Raw genomic sequence first — 12,417 nt, forward strand, 5'->3', positions numbered from 1 at the left:
TAATATATATATATATATATATATATATATATATATATATTCAAAAAGATATATTTATTATTATTTAGACTATATTGCCAAAAAGATGAGCATTGAAATCTGATGTAATTCCGCAAAATTTAGACAACGTAATCACACATAGGCCGCAGTACAATTCATAACATGAGTGTTATTTTTCTTTAACATTTGACAAATAACAGGGATGAAATGATTTTTAAGCGTTGTGAGCGTGAATCAGACTACAGCTATATTTGAGTAAAGATATACAAAAATAACTAAATAAAGGATAATGATGAGATGCCGATTAAAATCATCGCAAAATAATAATATCTGATGTTAATTCTCACTGATTGATCAAAAATGTATATGCGTAAAAGCACATTTTGAAATTAGCTGCGTTCAGCAGAGAAAATCGATCAATGAGCACTCAGTAATTCTTTAATGTAATTGGTTCTTGCCTTTAGTTCTTTGTTAGATTTAAGTATAGGATTTGTAGGAACCAATCATATTAAAGAATCACTAAACACTGATTAGTTTTCTCTGCTAAATACAGCTATTCATGCTATACATCATAAATTCATACACAAAGTATGCTCTACATAAAAAAAAATTATTTAATTTAGTTTATTAATTTTATAATATTCTATTTTATATGGATTATGAATATGTTTTAATTGATATTAAAAAACAGAATAGTAATAAATGTTGATCACTATATAGAATGATAATTATTTACAATAACGAACATTTTGCCAATTAACTTGATCTTGATATATGTTGTCAAAATCATGACAATATAAGTGATCTTCAGAAAGTTTTAGCCGTTGCTCATTATTTATTATTAAAAAATTATTAAAAAATAAAATTTACAAATATATAAATGTGTATAGGTAAACTTTTAAATTATTCATAGTTGAGGTCATCTTCGATTTTGATGAAATTAGGCTCAATCGAAATTAGGCTCGCGTTCATGGGTTTACAATTTCCCGTGCAAAGTGCAGTTCCACATAGATTTCCAATTTTCTACAAAATTAAATTTAATCTGAACATAAATTAGGTATTTGTGTTTGCGAGGGAAAGACCTTTCGGACACACATTATTTTATATTTTGCGGAAAGTTCCATCCTTTCTCTCTTCTTCTTTTTCCTCCCTCTCTCCTCGCGGACTAAAAAAAAAAAAATCTTCTGAAGATTACTCAGGGTTATAATTTTGACAACATAGATTAAGCTGATTGACGAGATATATATCCATTATTGTAAATAATAATCTATATAATGATATCTATATAATGATAATCTATATAATGATTTCAAGAATAGGATAAAATTTGTTACATAATTTACTGTTATTTATAATAGCATAAGTATATATAAGTATATATAAAAAATATATCTGAGAACTTTCAAGCAATCATATTAAATTATATGTGTTTCAAATATTAAGAAATGTTAAAAAATATATTCTAAAGATTTTAAAGATTTTTGTTCCTAAATATATGAAATATTGCCGAACGTTAATAGAAAAATGACACATTTAACGACCAGTTTAAATGTTTAAGTGTCTAATCATTTATTTATCTAATCATTTATTTATTATATAAAGATATTATTAAATAAATTTTCTTAGAAGTTTTTTTTAAATTTAATAGAAATGTATTTTAAAAAATTATTAAACAAAGTAACTAATCGTTTAGACAAGCTATTATTATAAGAAAAAATACTGTACTATTAAGATTTTAATAGGGATTTATAGGGATATCCGTAACTATATAAATATTTTGCAAAATATGCAGCTTATTGATTCTTTTTATTGCTTTTGAGCATGAACCAATTAGCTATATAATTATGAAGTAATGGACTTATTAAATATTAGAAAAATTTAACAGTTCAATACAAACGGATCACAGACACCATTAATGCAAATAACCTTCTTTTAACAACTTGTATGGAAAAATCATCATTGTGTATAAATATTTATAAATTTGATCTATTTCTAACAAACGTGAAAGTCGAATATAAGTGCAATAACTAGACTAGAAATTCGCGGTATTTAGATTATAGAAATCTAAATATAAAGAACTTTATGTGACTTAATTTACATTGCAAATGAGAACGATTCTTAGTGTATATCTAACCTTCTATGATCACGAATTTTCGATTCGAATCGTCGATCAGCGTTGACACAACTTGCGCGTTTACATCAAAGTTTATTAATTTTCCCGTTTCATCTCATGAACGATCTGACATGTGTGTTCTTTCCGTTGAGAAAAGCAGAAACTGTTCATATCCGGAAGGAAGGAAGGAGTGTACACTTAGCGAAGAGAATCGTCACATTGCTGATTGGACGAGTTGATAGTAGGACTTGACAAAGTCCGACATGTTAGAGCAGTAGTAAATTTGCGTGTGTACGAGTAAATGTGTGACGAATGTATCTCTCGGTAGCTTCGTTCAACGATGCTGGTCAACGCGTGCTGTCGGACATTGCCTGTAACATAGCGACACCAAGTGCGTGAGAGAGACAGTCGTCATCAGATGATTCTCGATTGAAATCGGTTTATTGTGACAGAAATGTAATTCATTAATATCATTACGCGTACCGATTATGTGACTCTTAATATAGTAGAAGATCTCGTTGTTAAAACGATTGTCTATGACTTTATTTATATATATCACATTATAGACGAAATAATAATCAACAAATTATACTATTTAATAAAAAATGAAAATTTTTTTCTGTAGAACGTAAGAACGAAAATAATCGTAACTTTTTGGGCACTAAATATGACCCTGTTTACTAAATTGCTCTATCACAGCACAATTTTAAGAAATTTATAGTTAAAGTTGCAAAAAACTAATGTAGTGTATTTTGACTACAATATATAACATGTTATAACATTAGATAAGTTTTACTGCAAATAAAATTAAATTGGTAGAATTTTCAAACTCTTAAGGGGATCTTAAAGTGAAGACTAAACGAAATTGTTATTTTACTGATTCAGTAGGAGTAGTAGTTTGCGCAAAAACGCAATTTACGTGTACTGATACATTACTACATAATACTATACAATATCACACACATCACATATATATGTATATAAATTTTTCTAGAAAAATATCGTAGAATTAAATGTCTAAATTTAATTCTAAGATCACAAATTAAATTGACGAGCAATTTTATAATTTGATGCTTAATTGCATTATTTTAAAGAGGTCTTAATGTACTGAAAATTCATAAATAAATTTATTGCGAATTGCGAAAAGTTTTACCTCGGCCAGGAATCGAATCCAGATTTCTAGTATTCCAGCGAGCGTCTTAAGACTGATATTACATCTATTGTATAACATATTTTTCAAACGTGTTGCTTAGTTACAGGACAAAAAGATCCGAGAAACTCTTTTCTCTTGCAATCAACAGACTTGAAAAGCTTACGTATGATAAAAAACGAATGAATGTAATATTAGCTTAAACTTTTAGACCATCGAGGCCTTGATAAAATTTTTCGCAACAACCGATATGTATTTTTCAGAATGTATAAACAATAAAACGATTTATTATGATCGAACAATGTAAATACACAATAAGCAAAAATTAACATCATAATGATCAAAGCTGGAGATCTTAAGTGCTTTAAATAATTCCATATAAATTTATATACTACATTTGTAGTTTTTTTTAATTGCGCATCGAATTGGTTTTTCGAACTTAGAAACGCAACTGACTACTATAGTAATATAATCATAAATTGGCAAGCAATTTAATAATTTAATACTTAATTAGCATCGTTTTAAAGAGATCTTAATGTATTTGAAATCTATAATTGTGAAAAATATTATCTCGATCTTCAGCTTCGCTACCATTAAATAAATAAGAAATAACGCGACCGTTATTTCTTATTTATTTGCATTTATGTGTATTTACATTATAATGTTTATACCCAATAAACTGTTTATTATTATAAACTGTTTATTATTATAAACTGTTTATTATTTATACATGCTGTCTTAAGAAATGCATATGTTCCTACTTTGAGATAATTTACGCGAGTTATTTCTCAATTATCCATACGAACAATCGTCCTAATAAGGACGGATTTTTCATTAGGCGAGCAGAGAGAGATCAATGAGAGATAATTTGCCGGATTCTGAAAAGAACCTAGCAGCGATAGATGTTAACTGTTAGATACTGTTAGATATCGATCGACGCTGTTCGAACTGATGCCTTACGCTACGCGATCTTCTTCAAAGTCGTGATATCCCGTGAACTTCGGGTATGTAGTATTTGGTTCTCTTGCCAAAAAGATGCGCGGTGATCGTGTGCATTAAGATCTCTATCTTAAAAGTAATCTCCAAGGTCGAGGATAGTCCGATAATCGCATTCATGGTGATAACTATTGCGGGTTGATCTTGAATTGTTAGTCAATATGATGGCACTTCTATTAACGGAGAAATCAAGTCCGCGAGAGAATAAGATTCTTCTAATTTCTAGCTTGATGTCGGATACTGTAAGGGATATCTTGAGACTGATATGGTTTACTCGATATTCGTAAGGACGAAGAAGCCAGGTCTTTAGAAAGAGATTCCCCTCTGGCGAATTGCCGGATGCTGCGAGTGACTCAGGACCACTGACAGAAGTTGCTCAACGTCTGCTAGGATAGAGAAACCGGTAGTGTAAAGAGAGAGAAAATCTCTCCAAACTTCTGATAAATTGTCCGTTGAGCTAGGTAGAGAGAGAATCTGTAGAGAGAGAATCTCTTCTGTAGAGAGAGAATCTCTCCGAATCGCTGGATATCGCAAGATATCTGTGAGATCGTCTGGAAAAGAATCGAGTCTAAGAAAAGACTTTTCTCTGAACCGCTAGTTCTGCTGTTTTTTGGTATTTGCTGGACTGATTGTCCTGTTAGTGGATGTAAAAGCTTCGAAGGGGATCGACTGCTTCTCAAGTCGAGATAGATTTCTTGCTTAAGCAGAGATTGTAGGCAAGCCTTGACAAGAGTTATTAAAAGTTATACCATCTCTAAAGACGTCTCGTGATCAGTCTCCTTGGCTAAAAAGCCGAATGTTTACAAAATGATATATTTTTAATATTTTAAAAAGTTTGTATTTTATATTATAAAAAAAATACTGGTAAGATTTTTAGCAGTTTTCCTTACCCAATAAATGTTGGTATTCTTTTACTTTTGCTTAATGAAAAATGTTCGTTTATATAGAACTGCATTTATAAATGATTATTATCATTCTCTTTGTTAACTTATCTTTATGATATTTCAATAATTTAAATTATATTAAATTATATATATTTATATTCAAATTTATGTATACATATATAGTATCACTCTCTCTATTTTTTTCACATCTCTATTTTTTTAAGTCATTTTCCAGAAATTTGTAAATAACTGTCAGATTAAATGACGATTATAGAGTATTTTATTTTACTCGAGTTAAATATATTTATGAGACCACATTTAACACACATCCGCGCAAAAGAGAGCTCACACGTATCACGTTAAAATTGTTAAATCGTTGAAATCGTGTTTTTTATGAGGATAGGTGACTTGACTCTTCATAAAAAAAACATGTAGTCCATGTCCCATGATAGTATGGGGCTTTTATAAAAACCCCTTCCTATACGTCATTTATCACGGAACAAGTTAAGCGTTACATAGAGTGTAGCTGTTATTTCTCTCATTTATTATTATTCTCCTTCATCCCCTATCTTTACTTGCCCTTAGAATTGGTCGCTTTCTCCTTTCTTGATTTTTTTTGACAAAAATTCTTCAAGAGTTCTATCACAAATGTTTAAATTGTTGTCCACTTTTGCTGAGAAATAAGCATATGAAGCACCATGATTTCTGAGGTTATATTTTCTCTTATCTCCACTTCCATAACACTGCGAGTATCACTGAATCGTCGGCAGTAGAAAAAGTGTTTAGCATTCTCAAATAGCCCATAATCCAAGCAATGACTCCTTCCTCTAACTTAAACCAGTATAACTTGAAAATATCCATGACTCAGTATTTGCATCAAATAGTGGTCTAGTTCGCTGTGTTACCTCTGATCAAATATTACTTGTGATCAAATATCCAGGATAAGGCAATAAGTCCATTTTTGCCGCTCATCCTGTTTTCATCATAAGTTGCCATATGTTGAGCATTTCTTCTTCTACAGTTTTTTGTTAGTCCTTGTCTCTCACGCGGTACAGCCTCCGTTTCTCTTCCGCTATAAAATCAAAAGACACTGTGCAATGACCAAAGTTGTTAAATGTGACACAGTATGACATACTCGCAGCGCATACAGTCGCTGGACAGACTGTATTCTCTTCCTGTGAGATGGTACCTAGAATCAATCGAGATAGGTGTTCCATACATCGTTATTGATGTAACTACAATCGCCTTCAAATTGACCTAGGTTTTCCTACATTGAGCATAATACGCATAAGAATCGCGTTTGCTTTAACAGCCTTGCTGCTGATATAGTCAAGGTGTTCCAGTCTTGCATCAATCTTAACTCCCAGATATCTCACATAGGATTTTGATTCAATCCTATGGTTAACAACCGTAAGTGTTATCATTTCTTTTTTTTCTTGTAATTACGACTGCTTCCATCTTGTGCATTATCAGCCAGAGTTCAACAATTGAAGTTGACAGCTACCTCTGGATGATCGTCACTGTTTCATGGGAGTACAATTTTCTCGAGATATTTCGCAACAGAGTACTGTCATCATCTGCAGATCGAATTATCTTTTGCTTCCTCAGATATGGGAAGACTGAGGATGTCGCCCTACATGACAATAGCAAAGGACGAAGAACAGATCTCTGTAGGACTTTATCAGTGATTTGTATCCTTGGTTGTGCCTTCATTCATATCATATCTCAGGATCCTATCTTTAAGATAGTCTGCTAAAATATGCCGAATATAGGCTGGATAATATTCGATATCTTTTTATGCACGTGACGTATATTTTTTCTTTTTTGAAAAAGATTTTTTTTTAAGGATTTTATATGTCTATTTCTAATATAATAATTATTAAAGTAGAGAAGAAGAGAGAGAGACAGAAAGAAAGAAAAAATTCTTTATTGCCTTTATTTATTTTATAAGAAATTTGATTAAGATACGCAAATTTATTTCTTGCAGCATGATAATTAAACAACACGAATATATAATCGCGATAAATAAGATATGTTCGAAAACATTGCAATTTCGAAAACCTTACAATTAATTGCTCTACGGTCAAAATTAAATAACGATATTTTATAAAAACAAGAATTTCTTTATTTATACTTTATTTTAATTGACAAAGTACATTCTTTTATATATCATTAAAAATATTTGACTGCTTTTAACAATTTAATAAAGTCGCTATCATTATTGTTATTATTATTATTATCATTAATATTATTATTATAAAAAAACTCTTAATTCTATACTTGCTGCACTTTATTGTATTTGCCTTCAACGCTATCTCGCACAGATCACAATATAAGACGAATACATGGAGTGCGCATATAAAGGCGTTTCTCTCGTATATATTTCAAAAATAGTTTTTAGGAATATGATTATATTATATCTCATTATTTATGTAAAATACTTTTAAGCATTATCATGAAAATATTAAAAAGGTTTCGAATATTATGAGTGAGAGTGCTAGTATTAAAAAAATAAAGAATAAAGCAATCTTTTATTGTAATCATTAAGTATTCTTGAAACCATTCAACTTTTATTCAAAATATTTTTTTATCTCTCATAATTTTGGCGATATTTCCTTTGAAAAAAAAAATCGAATTCTTGAAGAGAGATTTTCATCTCCTTATATATATAATAACATATGTTATATATAATAACATATGACTCAACATGTATAAAAAGTTATATATCATGTATCTCTTATTTTTGTCTATATATTTTCCAAAATTTGTCTATATTCAATCCAAAATTTATTAAAATGGAAGGGAATACTTGATTGTGTTTCCTTGTAAGTAGTATTAACTTTCGAGTTAATCATAAATCATGGACGCATGGATCAATACTTGAATTATATACCTATATCCGTACATGCTAATGTGTGTATGTAGTATGTGAATATATATTAAATGTTTGAACTTACGCTAGAAGTCATATTTCCCTGGCTAACATGCTGTGCCGGCAATTTCTCCTGATAGAAATCATCGTTTTGGGAACTCGGTACATTCTGGACAAAATCGAGCAGCCGACGATTTGGGCTGTTAGGCGTAGTAGGCAGATCATTAGATAAATTCGGGAAACAAGCATTAGATGTACTGCGCCGATGTCGCGATAGACTATAATGTTCATAATTGCGGTAACAACCGGGCCCAGTCTGAGCAGGTCCACGACCGCATGCAGATTCTCCCTCCGTGCTGTTACCATCCACTCCAGACATGTTATGACCTTGAAATAAGTTCAAAATCTGCGTTATTCTCCAGAATAGAAGAATATATCGCTGAAGGAATTAACAATTGAATACTGTTATTTAAATATATATTATTACCTACTTAAATATTATATGAATTAAACATTTTATGAACTACATAATAAAAATACATAAAAATTTTCAAGCACATTATAAATTGTTTTAATAAAAAATATTTACAAGATGCTTCGTAAAATTTACACATTATATCTTAATATGGATCAGTTGCCATTATATTATTACATTTTGCATGACTTTCAGGATTTCTTAAATAATACAAATAGTAATCAAAGAAGCATATATAGTCACACATCTTTCTCTCTTTCTCTTTATTTATTTGTCCTTAAATATAATGTTTACAATACAATTAAAAAATTATACTATCAAATATCTATCCCTTAATTATCTTTCGTCTACGAATCCAAGTTTAGGTTCGATGAATGATCTCATGATGTCCATGTCACACTATGCATTGGAGATTAAGAATTCCGAATTGAAGATTAGAATTCGATCAATCAGATAATTTTAATTTTAATCCGTTTCGCTCTGATTGGCTAAATTCTAATTCTCAATTCGCAATCCTCAATCTCCAATGCGTAGTGTGACAGGTATAATGCTGCGTCTTTTCTATACTGGATTATTTTTTAAATAACCGAACTTCGTCGCATTATCGCGTTATCATTATTTGGCATCTATTCTATTTAAAATAATAAAGAATCATAAACTGTTTAACATATTTTAAAATTATTAAAATTTTACTACGTTTTTTATGAAATAAAATAAATTAAACTCATTTTATACATTATTATGGAATTATTAATATGTCAGAAAGAATCACAATAAAATTATTTAAAATATCATGTTCCACGATTATCACGATTTTCAGGATAAATTCTAAAAGAAAATTCTCTATATATAAAACTTAAAAGGAAAGAAAAGAGAAGATATAAAAAGAAGGAAAATAGAGGGAGAGGGGAGAGAGAGAGAGAGAGAGACAGAGAGAAAGTTAAATGAAAGAAAAGGAAAAAGATAGTTTCTAATCTAATACGACATATATCTAATAAATATCTATTACATGAACGACAAATATCTAATATAGTATATCTTGTAGATATATGTCGTTGGCGCTAGCGATACAATTACAGGTTCTGATGGACGCTAGCGATGCATGATTAGCGTCAACAAACACTGCGATATCTTCTACATCATTTTTCACTGTTCTGCATTTGAGTCTGCAGATATTCTATAGAAATAAGTTAAAGGGAGATTATGTCCAGCAAGGACACAGCACACAGCATAACACAGAATTCTTATTATTTGCTAACATTAAATCCATTCATTCAAAATGACGCTATTGGTTAATTAAATAAAATATAAAAATAAAGATGTTTATTTTCATGTATATATATATATATATATATATACGCATATATATATATATTGTGTATATATGCATATATATATATTGTGACGCTCTATATGTATCATATATGTCGTATTCCTGAGGAAAATAAAAATCAGAGCGTAATAAGAGAGTAACAGAAGTATAAACAAAACTTCTAGGAGGCAAAAATTGAAACATCAAAATATAAAAGAAGCGTAAAGTGCTTCTTTTACATTTCATTGTTCTAATTTTCGCCTTCTACGAGTTTCGTTTACGCTCTCCAATTACATCTGATTTACGCTCCGATTTTTATTTTCATTAGACATCCATGTTTTTATATATATATATTGCGAATGCTTTAATCAAGTGCTTTTATCAAACATTTTTTTTTAATCTCGAAGAGGTAAAAATTTCTCATGCATATAAAATGTACATCTATTAATAGCGTTTTCAACCCGAGTGAGTTTGCACCGATTTAGATTGGATATTCTATTATTGATGTTACATGTTCTACCAATAGCAGAATATACAATGTTAATTCAACTCAAGTTGAATTGCAAACCCGCTTGGACCGAATATGCTATAAGAGAAGAGATCAAAAGAAGGAAATGAGAAACAGAGACGATTAATCGATATGGTTGTATCGATCTTCTCTCTTAGAGATAGATTTTATACGCATGAATGAAGGAGAGAGAAAACGTATCTGCGCCAAATAAGTGTGTCCTTTTCTACATGAGCATTACCTCCACTCTTCAAATTTCGATGAATATTCAATCTGGATATACTATATTTATGGAAATTTTAATTAATTAATAAATTTTATATAAATAGCATATAAACAACAAGTAGTCACCTCGGCGTAGTAGGTCTATATTTCGATTCTGTAATTCTTAATGACAATGTCGATATCGTTATATTGTTGTTACGTAGATATTATATATGATAAAAAAAGTTACGTAATGATAACATAACGTTATCGAATTGTCATAGACTTACAGAATTGAGGATGGAGCACTTTCACGATGTTAGAAAAGTAGGCGAAGAGCTGCATTTTCATTGTATTTTATATTGTTCGCTTTGTTGTCTTCCTACAATCAGTCATGGATGTTTTTATGCTTCAATTATTGTTCACAAACGTATGTACTCCCTTTAAGCGGAAATCAACCGAAACCAACGAAAAAAAAATTTTGTTTTTAATTTGTTAATTTTTCATTACAATTTCGAAAATTGAGGTCTCCGCTTTTCACAGAAGATATCATTTGATCAAAGTTAAACTTTATAATAGTTTTTATTGGTTTCAAGTACGCACTATTTTTCCGCGATATTAGAATTCGATCCTTGAAAAAAAGGTTTCTTCACCCCACCCTAATATATATGTTACAGAAATATATTAAAAAGACAAAAAATGTATAACAAATATCAATTGTATCAGATCGTATCTCTTTCGCGAGCACATTAGTCCATCGCTTACCAGTATCGACAATGACGTCGATGAGATCCATACTCTTGGCGAAAGCGTCTCTCAAGTTGATATGATGAAAAGACACGATGCTGCCTTCCCGTTTGGCCCTCTCAAGAGCCTCTCGTCTTTTGATGGCTTTTTCCCGTCTCATCTGATTTTTGTAGAATTCGGCGAAATTGTTGACGATAATGGGAATGGGCAACGCGATTACCAGGACACCACATATACAACACACACTGCCGATCACTTTGCCGAGCGGGGTCGTGGGGTAGATGTCGCCGTATCCGACGGTGGTCATTGTGATGCCTGCCCACCAGAAAGTCTCTGGAATGCTTATGAATTTGGTCCCGGGTTCCTCTTTCTCGGCAAAATAGGCGAGACTCGAGAATATGAGGACGCCCATTGCCAAGAAAAGCATCAATAATCCTAACTCTTTATACGAGTTACGTAAAGTGAAGCCGAGACTCTGCAGCCCGGTTGAATGACGGGCTAATTTCAGAATCCTTAGGATCCGCATTATACGAAAGATCTGCACTACCCTGCGCACGTCCTGGAACTGGTCGTTCGCATTTTTGTTGGTTTCAACCAGGAATAAAGATACGAAGTATGGTAGTATCGCCAGCAAATCGATCACGTTAAGACCGCCTTTGAAAAATTTCCATTTGTCCGGCGAGGCACTGAACCTAAGCAAGTATTCAAGAGTAAACCACGAAATGCACACAGCCTCCACCATAGCGAGCTGCGGATTGTCTTGAAAGTTTCCCTTCTCATCATTTACTTGCATACTAGGAATGGTGTTGAGAGTTAGTGCGATCGTTGAAAGCACAATAAAGAGTATTGATATCACAGCTATCACCTGAAAAAGTGACGGATCAACTGATCAAAGAAAGCTAATCACAAATTATTTAACTTACGTGTAATAGTTTTCCCTTTTAATATCTTTCTTTATCTGTCTCTATTGTAACTGAGTGAGTAAAAAGAAAGAGGAAGAAGGTAAGAAGGAAAAAAGAATAAGAAAGAGGAAGAGAATCATAGGAAGTGGATAAGGAAAAGAAAAGAAGAGAGGAGAGGGAGAGTGAGAAAAAAGATAGAGGAAACGAAATAGAGAGAGAGAGAGAGAGAGAGAGAGAGAGAGAGAGAGAGAGAG

At 31.3% G+C, this 12,417-nt stretch overlaps 1 protein-coding gene across 1 annotated transcript in view; it reads right to left on the reverse strand.

The window, feature by feature from the left end:
* Nucleotides 1–12,417, reverse strand: part of LOC105624213 (potassium voltage-gated channel protein Shab-like) — a 54,747-nt gene that overhangs the window by 25,048 nt on the left and 17,282 nt on the right. Inside the window, exons 2-3 of the mRNA XM_012205576.1 lie at nucleotides 11,280–12,126; nucleotides 8,101–8,402 (exon numbers count right to left, since the gene is read on the reverse strand). Of these exons, the coding sequence (XP_012060966.1) occupies nucleotides 8,101–8,402; nucleotides 11,280–12,126 (1,149 nt within the window). The remainder of the gene's footprint in view (nucleotides 1–8,100; nucleotides 8,403–11,279; nucleotides 12,127–12,417) is intronic.

The sequence above is a fragment of the Atta cephalotes genome, assembly GCF_000143395.1.
Source record: "Atta cephalotes unplaced genomic scaffold scaffold00003, whole genome shotgun sequence".
NCBI lineage: Eukaryota > Metazoa > Arthropoda > Insecta > Hymenoptera > Formicidae > Atta > Atta cephalotes.